The 16,842-nt window shown below is 45.2% G+C and overlaps 1 protein-coding gene across 1 annotated transcript in view; it reads right to left on the minus strand.

The window, feature by feature from the left end:
• The window catches only part of COPG2 (coat protein complex I subunit gamma 2), a 120,867-nt gene that overhangs the window by 40,966 nt on the left and 63,059 nt on the right, over positions 1–16,842 (minus strand). Inside the window, exons 12-14 of the mRNA XM_088468689.1 lie at positions 8,226–8,414; positions 2,802–2,897; positions 1,703–1,946 (exon numbers count right to left, since the gene is read on the minus strand). Of these exons, the coding sequence (XP_088324815.1) occupies positions 1,703–1,946; positions 2,802–2,897; positions 8,226–8,414 (529 nt within the window). The remainder of the gene's footprint in view (positions 1–1,702; positions 1,947–2,801; positions 2,898–8,225; positions 8,415–16,842) is intronic.

Here is a 16,842-nt window from a genome sequence, read left to right on the forward strand (position 1 = left end):
AAAAAAAAAAAAAATTATTTTTTTTGTGCACTTTGGATGGGGGCCGTGAACCGGAAGTCACGGGATGCGTCACTTCCAGTTTCGTCATTTTTGGATCCAGGAGGAACTAATTTACTTCCTGGGTTAGGGGTATATAAGAGAGGTATGGACAAAGACTCTGCATCCTTCTGAAGAAGAGCCAGGAGGGCTCGAAATGCGTTAAGGACGGCAGAGTCAATTTACTGAGGAGAAGCACCCTGGACCCCCAGTACCAGTTATCGTTGGTTAGTCACTGCTTGACTTGGTCCGGACGGTCAGCATTGCACCCACAACGCAGTTATACATCTTGAGGGCTCATGGGCCTCTCTTTTTAAAGACATTATTATACCATGCCCAATAGGCATTTGTTTGGCTTTATTTAGCCTTTTTAAGATTGATTTATATGTTTGTGTGTTTTAATAAAGTCACCTGATCTTTTCAATATTACACTATTGTGCTTATCTCTCTTTTTACATATTGGGAACTCCCTGGTACATCGTCCCAAGAGAGAACAGGATAGGAAAGTAGCCTATTCATTTTTCGTATTGATTGGCTTAGTTTAGCGCCACACGGTGGTCACACATGTTATTACTATTATCACAATGCTGCCTGCTCAGGTGGGCGAGAAGTATCTTTCAAGCTAAACTAGCATCCTCAGCTGTAAAAAACATTAAACCTGTATTTGTAAAAGTGTGCGCAGAGGAACAAATGGCTCAGCTACTCAGCACAAGTATATGCAGTCATCTTGTAAGGAACAGGTTTCTCTTCCTCAACATAATCTATTTTGAAGCATGCCAACCTCTGGAAGATCAAAAGATCATCGATATTCCTAAACTATTACCATATGCCTGCAATGCCCTATCATCAGCCAATAAGCATAAAGATCCTTATTCCTCCTTAAACTGATTATCACCCAAAACTGCAATCACAATGTTCTGATTCAAATAGAATTTTGAAACCACCTTAGGCTAGAAAAAGACGTCCCTGTCATAATTAACAACAAGATAAGGAGATCTACAAGAGAGGAGGATTCTCTTATTTCTCACTGTCTCCGTTTCAAATTAGTAAAGAGTCTGCAATCTGCAATAAACCTGAAACTTCCTTTCTGGTTTGTTTCTGACTTTGGACAACAGTCTATCCAACAGAAAGAAGCAAAACAAAGCTTAATGGTTATTCAGTGAGAAAAAGAATCCTCATCAATCAAGAGGAATCTTCCACTTCTACGCGGGCGGCATCTCACATCGATGTTGGTGTTCTCATCCTGACGAACTCACGGGGCAGTAAAGGAGGTGGGGCAGACGTACTTGCAGGAACGGCATTAGGTGTGGAGGAAGGGAGCTGGGACCGCTAGTGTGGCCTGTGAGTGGGCTGCTGGTGGGGGGAGGTTTGGCATGGTGGGACGGGTCCTATGTCTATCTTGCAGCACTAAGGGCTCTGATGGGACAGCAGAATCAGGCCGTGTGAGTATGTTTTAGCACCCTCTTCCCTATATATACACACATATATACACACACACAGATAAATAGATATATCTATCTATGTGTATATATATATATATATATATATACAGACACACATATATATATATATATATATATATATACACATACATATTTACATACATATATATACATAAATGTAAATATGTCAATGTATATTGCATTTCTTAAGCCTGTGTCCTTACCTGCTCGGACAGCCTCATTCTCCAAAACTACTCTGTTGAAGATGAAACGGATATATTTAGATGGAGTAGGTGTCCGTGGACCTTCTCTGCCCAACAAGTGTAGTATCTTGGTGGCAAGCACAGTGTGCTCACAGTCCTCAATGAACTCGCATAGATGAGCAAGTCCAGACTCTTTACTGTCTGGGTTCTCCTCTATAATACTGATGATGCAGTCCACAATAGCTCGTTTGTATTCAAAACCCCCCTGCAAACAGTACAAAACGTAAGTGAGTCATAAGCATTCAAACTGAAAATAACAAAAACTATATTAACACAGACAAGAGACAGAAACACAAATTAAATAGAAACACACTGTAACCCCCACTGAAAAAGAGCCTCAATGCATAATTGACCATTTCTTGTTGTACTTAAGAACTTATCCATGGTTCCAGACTTCAGTGGAAATTACAAAATGTTTCAAAGGTTACATACAATACATCATGCACAATTCAGTTGGTGACTTTTTAAGAATTTGTTGAATTTTTAAATAAACACTGCAAAAATACAGAATAGTAGCGATCGACACAGACCACAATGGGCAGCATACAAACAAGCAAATTTGAAGACGTACAGTACTCCTTAATGGAGGACCACAATTGTAAAACATAATAACTAGCAAAGAACCAATTTAAGGAACATTTAAAAATTTGGAAAATATCGAGATAAGAGCAGACTAAGTGTGAAAGGAAAAATGGTCTGTTAAGTGGGCGTGTTATGGGAGTGTCGCAGGCCTGGCAATTCATCGGCTGCATTCCCAGAAGTACAGCTGCAAGAATAGTAGGTCATGGTCAGACAGAGCCACAAATTTCAATGGTCCGACTGATGGCGGCAGATAAGGAATCACCAATTGGCATTACAGCATGCACTAAAGGTGGACGTCTCAGTCCTTGCACATTCGACCGAACAGATGTACACAAGGGAAGGAGTTTGTATGCCATTTGCATAAACTCAAACATGGGTGATCGCCAATAGACGCTGTTATATTCGCTTTTGCATACACCTATGAATTCGGCCCTATATGAGAACAGAGGAATATATAAAAGATTGCATAAAAACTTACATCATCTCTCAGCATGTTGGACAGAAAGGTCATCATTACAGTGTGTTTGCGCGGGTATTTCTGGCACAAGGCACTGATTGCCTGTACAACCACTACCTGAGAAAAATAAAAAATACAAAGCATTTTACAAATACTGTACATTTCCTGTCTTTTTGATAACACTAACTGCATTATGTGTGGAAAAAAAAAAAGAAGAAAAAACAGTGCCAGCAGCAAACAAATACTAAAATGTACACTAACATGTTTGATAATTTCTGCATTCAGAAACTTTAATTTCTCTGTCATCCAATCAGGGGGACACTGGTATACCTTGGGGTATAGAGGGCACTAGACCAGGAGCAGGAACAAAAATCAAGCTAACCTTGTTTGAAAGCTTGCTCCTCCTCCTTCTCCACATCCCATGAGGTCACCAGACCTATAGGATATCAGTTTTACTTTTGTGCCCCATAGTACTGTAGTGGGCCAGGTTTTAGCTGAGCTGCTGCAGCCCAATTTTTTCCCTATTTTATTTTTATTTTACATGGCTGGAATTCTCTTTGAGAACTTTGCGGGATGAGCTCACACTCCCCATTCGCGATCCTTCAGTAAATGGGTGCCCAATCTCCAGTGTTTTAGTGACCAAGAACCGGAACAAACAGCACAGCCCTGTCTCTCTCACTGTGATTGAGACGGGGCTTGCAGCGGTCACCCCCTCCCAGTGGCAGTGTCCAGCTGTGCGGCACCTTAGGGACATTAAGGTCGCGGCTGGAACAGCAATCAGCCCAGTCTGCCCTCTCTATGATGACACATTGCTTGCTGCGGGCCTGCTCATTGCCGCTCTATTACAGGAGGGACTCTTATCTGTATTATGTACTCTGTAGCTGGGATCAGCAGTCGGCATGGCGGCATCCTGGCCCAGAATGTGTGGGAGGAGCAGTCTCTGTTCCTATATGCAACTCCTCGCTGTCTGGCTGCGCATCTCTGGAATATAGACAGTGCAGAAGCCTTCCTACATTGAGGCCATGTTCCACAGACCAGACACCTATACATAAGCTGCACCTCTAACTACCTGTAGCGGTCTCCCCCTGTTGGTGGTGTCAGGCTCTGCGGAACCATTACTGCTGTTTGGAACTATGCTGACAAGATACTGTGACCTGGACAGTGATTTAATCTCCATCCTGCAATCTACCAATCTGTACCCTCATATAAACTCATCTGTGTATTTATAAGTATGTGATTTCATGATTTGCTTGTATTTTTCTGAACAGAACATCTTTCATCCCCCCACATCTCACCCCTCTGTACACATTGCCTCCTCACTAATCCATTCCGCTCTCATTAACAAGGATGATCTGTTTTCTTATCTTTATACACTGACTGCAACATACTCAAACTGTCGACATAAACCTTCAAACACATTGTACAACTATAGATATCTCTCTCTCCTTCTGCTTCTATTAGCTGGTGACATATCACCAAATCCTGGCCCCGCCCGCATACCCCACTCACATACAGCTGATTCACAACGGAATAGAAATCCAGCTAGCCTCATCACGTCTCCCCCATCACCCTCACAATCACTAAAATGTGCCTTAGGAAAGCACACTCTAACTAATTAACACCCATACGCTATATAAGAAACTGTTAATAAATAAAATAAATAAATGGGAGTGCATAAATTATCCACTGCGATGCCTTACGCAGCTTGAGTACTCATAGCGTGCGATGAGGTTAACAATTCCTGAGTAAGGTCAGAGCTTGTGCAAGTGTGCGTGAGGCTGCGATGGTACTCGATGTTACCAAATTACCAATGGTTTTGCAGTCTAAAGATTACGGCTGTGTCTAAGATAAAGTGGGCGCCCTTATGTTGTGCTGAGACGGCATAGCGATCGCAGTGGTTTAGCCAACTATCGCAGTGAGACTGTGTGCGAAATCGCTATTGCAATCACAGTTGCGATCTATAATGAATAAGGCCCACTGTCTCCCCTGCACCACTTTCACCTGTTGGTATCTTCTTCACACACTTCCGGGCCTGGTAACAGTACTGGAGGTGGGGTTGGAATATTGCTGTCCCAACTTTTCAAACACACAGTTCTACCACAGGTTCCCTTACTCATATTTACATCTTTTGAAGTACATTTTGTCAGGATTTTCACCCCTTTCTCCCTGCGTGTTGCTGCTATATATCACCCACTTTGGCCACACCAACAATTTCTTGAACACACTTTTCTGCCTGGCTCCCTCACTTCTTATCCTCTGACATCCCCACCATCATCATGGGTGATTTCAATATTCCTATTGATAATCCACAGTCTCCTTGTGCCGACTCCTCTCTCAGATTCACCCAATGGACTGAGGGCCTGATTTAGACCCGCTCGCGAGCGCGGAGCGCTCGCAAGCGGGTCGATGGTGCCCTAGTGCGCATGCGCACGACGTAGGGAGCTCCGTCGTGCGCATGCACGAGACCCGCATAGCGACGGCCAAGCCGTCGTTATGGGTCTCGCACCAAAGGGGGCGTGCTGTCGATGGTGAGTGACAGCACGCCCCCTTTGGTTGGCGTGCCGGGGGTGTTGCTGCCCAGACGGAGGCGTTCCCATGGGAATTTCCAAACTCTCATCTCTGCTCAAGCGTCAAACCTCAAGCGACTTTTTAAATACAATTAAATCACTTTCCACTCCTCCCACACCAAACCCACCAGCTACTATCAGTGCACAAGATCTCAAGATCTTTCTTCCTACTTTAAGGATAAGATTGATAAAATTTGAAATTAAATGGTATGCTCTCTCTCAGCGACCTGCTAATTCCTTCCCTGAATCCTTTGGCACCTTCTCTTCATTTGCTCCTACAAATAAAGATGAAGTATCTATGCTCTTTATCTTCCTACTGTACTACCTGATCGTATACCCTCACAAATCAGTAGAGCTCTGGGGATAATTCAGACCCACTCGCGAGCGCTATGCGCTCGCAAGCGGGTCATTGGTGGCCCAGTGCGCATGCGCACGACGGAGCCGGCTCCGTCGTGCACATGCGCGAGACCCGGATAGCGACGGGCAAACCGTCGCTCCGGGTCTCGTACCAAAGGGGGCGTGCTGCCGATGTTGAGTGACAGCATGCCCCCTTTGGTGGGCGGGCCGTGGGAGTAGCTGCCCAAACGGAGGCGTTCCCTTGTGAACGCCTCCGTTTGGGGGCGGCCCCACTGACATCACGAGTGATATCAGTGGGAGAGATTTCGGCTCTGTCAGAGCCGAAATCTCTCTGGGGCTTGCGGCAACGAGACCCTACCACAAGGGTCTCGTCGCAAGCCTGATGGTCGCAATGATCTTGACCATCGCGACCATCTTCCTGGTCGCTTGCTATATCTGTGGGTGGTCACCCACAGCTATACGAGTGGCCAGGAGGCCGCTCTAAAAAACAAGAAGGCCGGCCCTGATTCAGAGCGAGCGCTCTGTCAGAGCGTCCGGCTCTGAATCAGGGCCTCTGTCTCCTATGCTTATCCCACCCTTAGCTAAAATCTGTAATCTCTCTCTCTCTCTACTGATATCTTTCCATCACTGTTCAAGCATACAGTGACAACTCCTATTCTGAATAAACAAAATTCTGACCCTAACTCTCTCTAATCTCCAAAACAGACCTCTCTGCTCCAGTTGCAGGACTTTTTTGGGAGGCTGCACCCACTCTGTGTAATGCCCTCCCACGCCTCCCTTCCATGCATTCCCTGAAAACTCATCTTTTCAGACAAGCTTATAAAATTCCACAACCTTCATGAACTATTCTACCTAATTACATCCCCACTATACAGTCCACACATAACTTTTCATATTTTCTCTTTCTTTATTTTCACATCCTCCTGACCCTTGGCCAACATTCCTGTGTGACTGGGTCATACATCCCACCAAGAATCTCTGCAGTCTGACTGGACCAATATGCTATAGGTAGCACCCTATCCTTGTGTATCAATACCTATTTCCCTATAGATTGTAAACTTACAAGCAGGACCCGCTTACCTTTATGTATTTCTGTTATTATCCCAGTCTTGTTTTATTATTGTTTGTTACCAATTGTAAAGCACAACAGAATATGCTGTGCTATATAAGCAACTGTTAATAAATAAATAGCAGCGGTTGTGGCACCGATTGGTGGCCAGTAGTTCTACTGACCACCGCAGGTACCTGTGCACTGTACATCGGAAGCCGTGGCCACAATCTCAGCGCTGACTTCTATCTCCACAGGGGGAGAAGCTGCTCTTCTTGTACCGGTCAGGCACTGCGGCACCATGGTCTCTGATGGGGTCAGTTAGTGGGGGCCATACTCTGCAGTCTGGCCCCACTCTGGCCGGACATGGAGGACAGCTGTGCTAGCCCTGTCCCTGGCCATTACCTATGAGGCGGATCCTCCCAAGTGTTGTCTGGCGTGGGTCAGTCGCTGGCACCAATGCACTATGAGCTGCGGCCACTCTTTGCCGTGGGGAGAGCAGTGCCTCTCTAGATTGCTACAGTGTCCCCCCTCCCGAGCTGCATTCTCCTGTCATTGGGTCCTCGGCTGTCGGTGGCTGCACAGCAGTGTGGACCTGCATTATGTTTCACTCTCCCATATGGCGAGTGTCCTCGGCACAGCATAGCGTCGTGGTCCAATTGTTGTTCATGAGGGACTTGTGGTTCTCCATCCTTGAATTCTGGTGTTGACTAATTCAGTTTTTTGTAGCTGGAGATGCCAGTTCAGTCGGATAGTTTTGTGCACTTATTTGTGCATACTGTCCCCTAGGGGTATCTTTGGAACTTCACCAAAGTATACTAGCGTCCCACAGATTGGATAAAAGAGAAGACAGAATTTTTGGTACCCACCGTTAAATCCAATTCTTTGAATTCATCTGGGGGAAACTGCGTTCCCTTCCCTTCCTTAACTCTGTTCTGTTTACTCTTGTTCGGTGCAGGACTGGTTGAGTTTCGGTTAGCTCTCCTATGGGCTTGTTAAGTTTCAACTTATATCCTATAGGTCGGATGGTCTCATGGGATGTAGTTTAGTTTGAGTTTTTTGAGTCCTCCTGTTCTAGCGCCCTCCACACCCCAAAGTATACCAGCTCCCCCAGATGGATTCATAGAAATAGATTTAAAGGTGAGTACCAATAATCCTGTTCAGTAAATAATTCATCATATGTCCCAATACTTCAGGTCTGTGCTTCTACTGAAAACTTATTTCTTGTTTGTCAAAAATCCTACCTACAACTCTTCATCAACAACATAAGATGGCTACGTCTACCCGCCAATATCAGTTACATCCTTATATGTATTTCCCCAGAAACATCTGAAATTACCGTCCAGAAGTGGAACAGCATTTTAAGTCTTCAATAGGTTCTGCAAAACAATTGTTTATGCTTTTTTTTTTTGCTACCCTCTACTTTATTGTAACCTTAAAAATTAAATGTCATATCAAAAAATAATCACTTACTTTAAATTCATCAGAGATCTCAGACACAAAGGTTGATATTTGCTTCATAAGTCTATCAACACTGCTCTCACTGCCAGTTTTCAGCAGCGTGGTGATAGCTAGTGTAGCAATACTACGGTTGGAGTCAGTGATGAGGTTCTCCAGGTCAAGATTACATGCAGTGACTGCAGAAGGGTGTTTCATTGCCACCTAATGGAGAAACAAAGTAACATATTGAGATAATCATTTGTGGTGTTCATGAATGATGTAAAAAGGAGACATACGCTAAATGATCTGTATATTATGTTAAGGTAGAACCCCATTATGAAGTCACAAAACATGTTTTTTCCTTAGAAATAATCTTTTCCAATGAGAGAAATTAGCAGAAAAGATTTGCAAAAATATAAAACAGAATTTTGAACTTTATTTTCTCACAGTCCACTTGGAGACAGAGGATTGCCTTGTGTATATAGCAGTGATTCTCAAACTCGGTCCTTATGGCACACTAACAGTTCTGGTTTTAGTGATATCCAGGCTTGAGCACAGATGGTGAAATCAAAATAACTGCAGTACTAATTAAGTCACCTGTGCTCAAGTATGGCTATCCTTAAAACCTGGACTGTTAGTGTGCCTTGAGGACCGTGGTTGGGAACCCCTGGTATAGAGTGAAGAGTAGCTTGGGCACTTTACATTTACTGGGAAAAAAAGCTGAAGCTCCTCCCCTCTAAACCCCATTGACTGCATGGCATCTCAGTATGTCTACGAAAGCCCCAAAGGGAAGGCCATGAATACATAACAAAGGGAAGAGGCGAAAAGCAAAGTTCTGTAATGAGAACACAGTCTCAACAAGAAAAACAGAGAATGAAACAAAGAACTACACACAAACAAAATAAGTGTAAAGGGAAAGCGTCCAGTGTCCCTTTGATAGGGAAAATGGTATTTACGTTCTTGTGTTTAATCCCTAACCTAACATCCATTGGAGGACACAGGGCATCACAAAAGCTGTCCTTAAGAGAGGGGACACTCAGAAATTGTGGAGAACAGCATTTTTGGATGCAAAACTATTAAGTGTGTAACATTTTGTGAACATGTCTACTGCAACCAGATGGCTGTCTGGCACAACTGCTAAACAAAAGGAACAGCGTCGCACCACCCAGGAGGCTCCCTCCGATCTGTTGCATGCGCCCTCTCATATTTAGGCATGAATATAAATAGAATAGACCGGCAAAGGCATACTGAAAGTGGACCAGCCTCTCTAAGAACAAAGGAATGAACCACCATATCATCCATCCTGCTCAAGTCCTAGGTCCTATAGATATTGATTCTCAGTGCCCTTACAACAAAGAATAAGAGCCTTCATCTTCAACCAACTTACCACATGTACAGTAATGTCTTGATTCAGATTGAACTTTCTGGCTGAATTGAATGTTTAGTTCCAAGAACAGGCCTATCCACATGGAAGATAAGGAGCATCCAATCTCCAAAAAACTTCTAGCTGTGGAGATAGCTAGCAGGAAGACACTCTTCTAGATAAAGAACTTGAAGTTCACAGAATTAAATGGTTCAAAAGGAGGATGCTGCAAAGCTTTCTGCACCATTTTGAGATCCTAAGGAACTATTGGGAGAAGGCTGTCCATGCTTCACACCTTGTAAGATGGTCTGTACGTCGGGTAAAAAAGGTAGTTATCTCTGAAAGAAAGCTGAAAGAGCCGAGACCTGAACCTTCAAAGAGTGGAGTATTAAACTCCTTTCAAGACCGTCCTACATAAAGCAACCGGTCCAAGTGAAAAGAGGAGGTTGGCTCTGACACTTGCAGCGTCTGCTGTTGGAGGTCCCGGCGGCCGCCGGAGCTGTTTGCGGGACACGTGGTCCCTCCTCCTGCCCTTCTGTTGCCGGGTGCTTCCTGAGATTGCCGCGAGGTGGTCCTGCAGCCTGCCGGAGCTGGTTGTGGAGCTGCTGTGGGTGAGTGCCTGACATCCCTCTCCTCATCTTTGGATCTCCTGAACAGCGGTGCTGAGCAATCCTTCCCATTGCTGCACAGCGCTGGTCTTCTCACTTCTCTGGGGCTGTGAGGCTCTGTGCTGCTCAGTGCTGGTATATGGGGCAGTGAAGCTGCATCCTGATTTCCTGGTAGCGGCCATTTTCCCTTCTCTGTTAACCCATTGACTCTCTGCCTGCAGTAGCTCTCTATATTATTAGTCTGTGTTGCCCTTCAGCTATGGGGAAAACAAACCACACATCAGCTGCTGCTAAACTGGAGCGCTTCTCCCGTAACCCTGTGTCTAATACTGCACAGAAGGAAGATCCTGTGGAAACGTCCGATCAATCACCTCCTTTAACTACAGCTCCTCCTGCTACACGGGCCCCGGAGATCACCTTGCAGCAGGTGTTGGTTGCTGTAACTACCAGTGAGAAGCGCTTAGCTGACCAGATTGGCTCTGTACAGTCTGATCTGACTATTATTCATCAAGATTTACAGCGTGTTCGCGAGAGGGTTGGAGAGGCTGACACACGTATTTCCACCTTGGAAGACTCGTTCTCCCCGCTTAAAGAACGAGTTAATATCCTGGATTCTCAAATGTCGGCCGTGCAACGCAAGCTGTCAGATATGGAGGGACGATTACGTCGCAACAATGTTCGCTTCGTAGGATTGCCAGAAAAGGAGGAGGAGAATAATCCTGAAGAATTTCTAGAAAAATGGCTCCTGGAAGTTTTTGGTTGCGATGCTTTTACTTCTCACTTTGCGGTGAAATGGGCTCATCGCGTCCCTACTAGGGCACCGCCACCTGGAGCACCTGCCTGCACGTTTATAGCCAAATTCTTACACTACCAAGATCGTGACTCAGTACTCAGACTAGTTCGTGTCAAAGGTCCTATGGAAAGGAATGGCTGTCGTGTCTCAGTATTTCCTGATTTTTCTATTGATGTGCAAAAGGAGAGAGCTCAATTTATGCCAATTAAGAGACGCCTGCGTGAACTGAATCTCCCATATGCAATGTTATTCCCATCCAAGCTAAGAGTCATTGCTGACGGGGCAAACAAAGTTCTTTATGTCTCCAAAAGAGGCTGCTCTATGGCTAGATCGTTACAGGCCCGGTCGCAGACAGGTGGCTGAAGATTAAGTCAGCTGGATCATAATTTGCCTTGAACTCACGTAACTATGCTTAATTTCTGGTTACTGACACTTGTTCTCGTATAGGCTGGGCGCTTATGGCTTGCTGTGATCTTCAAGTTATTAGTTATTTGTTGACAATAAGCCTGATAGCATTACGAGATCACTATATTCATATTGTTACTGATTGCAAATAACGACTATTTTTTTTATCTGTCGGTTTATTGCATTGTACTCTGATTGCGCTATATAAGTCTATGTCACCTTTCTACTGTATGTATTATGTTTGGGTTTATGCACCTTCCCCTGCTATTGTATGGTTTGTTTTTTTTGCAGGGACACTGAGAGCATTATTGGCTGGAGAGCTCCCTCTTGTCTAGGGGTCATCTAAATTCTTTGCTCCGTACTCTGTAGGGGGGTTGCTGTATCGGGATAGTTAGGAATTATAGTTAAGAGATTTACGTATGCCGAAGTTGGGGTTAGGTATATGGGGAGGGAATAAGGGTTGGGGTTTTTCTTTCGTTTTTTTTGTGTTTTTCAATGAATGTTCCTATAGAGATGTCATGTAAATTTTTTTTGTATCGCAATTTTTTTTTGCTTTCTTCTATGCATATACCATTGCATACTTAATTTGTCTATTTGTTTGTCTCGCACACTCTAATGCTATTTTGCAGGTTATTTGCTATCTGTTGTTGCTAGTATCTGGTACTAATCTGGGATGATGGCCACTCCATTGAGAATTGTATCTTGGAATGTCCGAGGGCTTAACGATAAAATTAAAAGATCCTTAGTCCTCCGGCAGCTCCAACAATATGGCTCTGACATTGCATGCCTCACTGAAACACATTTGCTGGGGGGTAGGTTAAAGTCACTCAAAAAACCGTGGGTTGGATGGGCTTATCATACCTCGCACACTTCATCATCTAGGGGTGTTTCAATCCTTATACGCAGATCACTTGGTCTTGAGTTGGTTTCCCTGCAAAGTGACACTTGGGGACGGTATGTTTTTTTACAATGTCGAATAAATGCTGCCCCCATTCTTTTATTGGCTATATATATCCCACCCCCGTACTCATCTGAGGTTATGAAAAAAGCAGCTGAATTTATGGCTAGATATCCAGATACACCTGTAATTTGTGTGGGGGACTTTAACAACTTAATGGATCCTGTTCTTGATAGGCGGAGCAATGCCTCTGGTTCCTCTTCCTCCAGTAGTGGTCGCTTCGGGGCCCTTGTGGCAGAGCTGGGCTTGGTGGATGCTTGGAGGACGAGACATCCTACGGAGAAACAATATTCCTGTTTTTCACATAGCTATCATCGTTCTCCAGGATTGACCTTGCCCTGATTTCCCCCAATCTGTTGCCTAGACTTCAGTCAGTTGTTTACGAAGCAAGAGGGGTTTCAGATCACTCCCCATTAGTACTTGGGTTGGACCTGATTGGTTAATGCGGGCATTCCTTCTGGAAGCTCAACCCCTTTTGGTTAACTCGTATGGGAGCGTGGTCGGAACTAGAGGCTACCTGGGGTGAATTCTTCTCTAATAATCATGGCTCGGCTTCCACTACGGTAGTTTGGGATGCCTTTAAATCCTTCTTAAGGGGTACCCTGATTAGACGTGTCTGAATTAAAATCTTCCTACAAGCACCATGAGAAAGAGTTGGAATCCTCCTGCAGGGCTTTGGAAGCAGCGTATCTGTCTGATGGGCAGGACTCTTCCAAAACTTGCCTGGCTTGCCACGCAGAAGGAGTGGAGTGACTTACTATTGGCTAAGACTCAGTATAGGCTGCTGTTTGCAGCACATTCCCACTATGCCTTGGCTGACAGGCCGGGAGGTTACCTTGCTAATCTGGCACATGCAGAGAGGTCCCCTGTAGCTGTGGTTGAAGTTCTTGATTCTGCTGGGGTTCCCCAGATACAGACCCCAGAAATTGCTGCAGTTTTTGTACAATTTTATAGGGCTTTGTACACTTCTAGACTGACCTGCACGTTAGACGATGTACAATCCTATCTCGCAGGTATATTATTGCCCACTTTGACGGCGGAGGACAGGGATTACTTGGACTCTCCCCTGACTTGGGAGGAGGTAGCTGAGGCTTTGCGTTCATTCCCTGGCGGTAAGGCACCCGGGTTAGATGGAGTTCCAATAGAGCTGTACAAGAAGCACAGTCAGTTTTATGTCCCTCGTCTCCTTGACTTGTTTAACCAGCTATATGAGGGCACTGCTCTCCCACAATCTATGTCAAAGGCTCTTATTGTGGTTTTGCCTAAGCCGGGGAAGGATCCGAGGCTTTCTGACTCTTACCGACCCATATCCCTTCTCCCTACAGATGTTAAAATTTTAGCTAAATTATTGGCCATTCGATTAGGTAGGGTGATTTTATCTGTTGTCCACCCAGACCAGACGGGGTTTATGCCCGGCAAGTCCACATCCATTAATTTACGTTGCCTTTTCACTCATTTGCAGGTCTCTCGTGGGCAAGGGTCCTTCTCAGTTGTTGTCTCGCTGGATGCAGCAAAAGCTTTCGATTCTGTCGAGTGGCCCTTCCTATGGGAGACCATGCTCTGTTTTGGGATTGGCCCTGGGTTTATAAAATGGGTTCAGCTCCTATATTCAGCCCCAACAGCTAGGGTGTCAATCAATGGTTTTATATCCTCTTCCTTTCCTTTATCGCGTGGAACAAGACAGGGATGCCCTTTGTCTCCTGCCCTGTTTGCTATAGCAATTGAGCCTTTGGCTTGTCTCATTCGGGCACATAGGAGTATCAGGGGATTGGAGCTGGGGGCCAGAACAGACAAAGTGGCGTTGTACGCTGACGATGTGTTGCTCTTTGTTTCTGACTATTCCAGCTCCATGCCTCATGTTCTTGATCTCATTATTCAGTTTGGTAGTTTCTCGGGACTTACAATAAATTGGGATAAATCTTGTATTCTCCCCCTTAGAGGACCATGCCCTGTAAGTTCGAGTATTTCACTTCCACTGAAGTGGGTCAATACCTTTAAATATCTTGGTATTTGGATATCTAATGCTCCCCGAGATTATGTGACCTTAAATGTGGTGCCCCAGGTGGACTATTTACGGGCTCGGGCAAAGACATGGAACAAACTTCCGCTCTCACTCACCGGGCGTGTCAACTTAATTAAAATGGTACTACAACCTAAACTGTTATATGTACTCCATAACTCTCCGATCTATCTTCCCCAAAAACTTTTCCATCAAATAAACAGTTTGGTCTCCTCTCTGGCCTGGGTGGATCGCAGAGCTTGCATAAAATTGGATGTGCTTACTAAGCCTTGTTCACAAGGGGGTCTGGCCCTTCCCCACTTTCACATGTATTATTTTGCATCTCAACTGGCGCATTTGTGGCATTGAATAAATGACACTGACTCTCAGGCCCTACATGCTGTTATGATCTCCCAAGTTACTCCAGGTCATACTCCTCTGCAGGCACTACTTAGTGGTAATATATCTAACACTATGTTACCTATACTTAATCAAGCTATCAGAATATGGGACTCTGTCTCAAAACTTCTGAAGACACAGGGCTTAGATCCGGGTACTCCATTATGGTGCTCTTGAGCTTTGCCTGAACTTTTGGCGTTGCAGACCAGGGGGATTTGGGGCAGGTGGGGAGTGGTCTCCTTGGGACAGCTATATACTGCAGGTGTACTTAAATCCTTTAGTCAGTTACAATTTGAATTTGGCCTCCCACAGTCACATTTCTTTAGATACCTGCAACTTAGACATGCGCTAGCGACCCAATTCCCCGTGGCTCCCCCAAACATTCAAGATTCCCGTCAAAAAATTCTTGTCTATAGGCGGACCTCGTCGTTTTGTCTCTCATGCCTACTTTTTTGTAATGCAGGCTCACCACCATGATGATCTGCCAGCTCTCAGAGCTAAATGGGAGGTTAATCTGGGTGCAATACAGGACGATTCATGGCAGGATGTATTGGGATGTCCACGATTAGCTAACACCTCAATTCGTCTCCAACAAATCCAGCTATTCCTACAGCACCGGGTTTATTTAACCCCTGATCATCTGTTTAGGTTTGGTGGACGTTCAGATTCAAATTGCCCTAAATGTAGTGCCCCATCGGCAACTTTGGGCATTTGCTTTGGGATTGTCCTCAGATTATGTCATTCTGGGAAAAAATACTCAGGGTAATCTCCTCTACAGGAGTTCCGCGGGCTGTTCTTACTCCTATTGTATGTACGGTTGGAATTATAGAAGACCATTTGCTTGATAGACACACTCGTCAGTATGTACTGAATGTTTGCATGTGGGCCAAAGTTTGCATTGCCCACTCCTGGATGGCCTCCACAGGGCCGGAGTATTATGATTGGTTATCTGCCACAATTGCACATGAAAAATATACCTATTTGGCTAGAAACACTGAATCTAAATTTGAACACATATGGGGGCCAAAACAAGAGATATGGTAAGAACTTACCTTTGTTATCTCTGTTTCTACGAAGTCCATAGGGTCCACAGGGTTGACCTTGGGGTATAGGTTGGGAACCAAAACCGGGCACCACGCAGTTAAAGCTTTTAGCTCCCAGGATGCACTGGGTCCACTCTCCCTATAACCCCACCCCCAAGCCAGAGGCACCTCAGTTTGTAAGTAGCCAAAGGCCGGAGGAGGAGAGAAAAAGAGAGAGAAAACTGGAACACTCAATAACCATACTCACAGAAATGGGAGACGGAAAACCGGTGACCAGCCACACAGCCCATATGAAGCCAGGTGCGTCAGGGCGGGCGCCCTGTGGACCCTATGGACTTCGTAGAAACAGAGATAACAAAGGTAAGTTCTTACCATATCTCTTGTTTTCTACTTCAGGGTCCATAGGGGGTCCACAGGGTTGACCTTGGGGATGTCCCAAAGCAGTTCAACCAAGGGTGGGGACGCTCCTGTGCTGAGAGGAGAATCCGTCGCCAAAAAGGAAGCATCCTGAGAGGCAAAGGAAACCAATGCCTAGATCCTTAAAAAGGTGTGGACAGAAGACCACGTGGCCACCTAGTAAGGCAAAACAGCCAAGGCGCCACAGCGAGCCGCCCACGAGGGTTACATGGCCAGAGAAAAAACAAGCATCAACAACAGAAAGGCCTACCCATGGGTAGGCCCCTGAGGAAGACCTACGAGGCCATCCACCAACATTTGGTTATAGGCCGGCCATCCTTTCCTGTGAAAACCAGAAATCTCAGACCACCAATAAGGAGTCCGATTTCCGTAAGGAACCTGAACGGATCACATAAATCCAAAGAGGCCGGACCACAGTCAATGAGGCCACACCAGCCGAGAGGACTGGGGACAGAATGGCCGTACCATAAGTTCCAGAATAATATGGAACCTGAAAACCACTAAGAAGAAACACAGGGCGAGAGCAACTCACACCCTGACATGATGCCCTCCAGAAGAGGGAGCCACATGAGAACGCTCCCAATTCAGACACTCTCCTGGTTGATATAAACACCCTGAGAGAAAGAGAGAGCCTAAGCAATAGACCATGTAATGGCTATCACAAC

This window comes from Taudactylus pleione, unplaced genomic scaffold (assembly GCF_031769625.1).
Source record: "Taudactylus pleione unplaced genomic scaffold, aTauple2 ptg000086l, whole genome shotgun sequence".
Classification (NCBI taxonomy): Eukaryota; Metazoa; Chordata; class Amphibia; order Anura; family Myobatrachidae; genus Taudactylus; species Taudactylus pleione.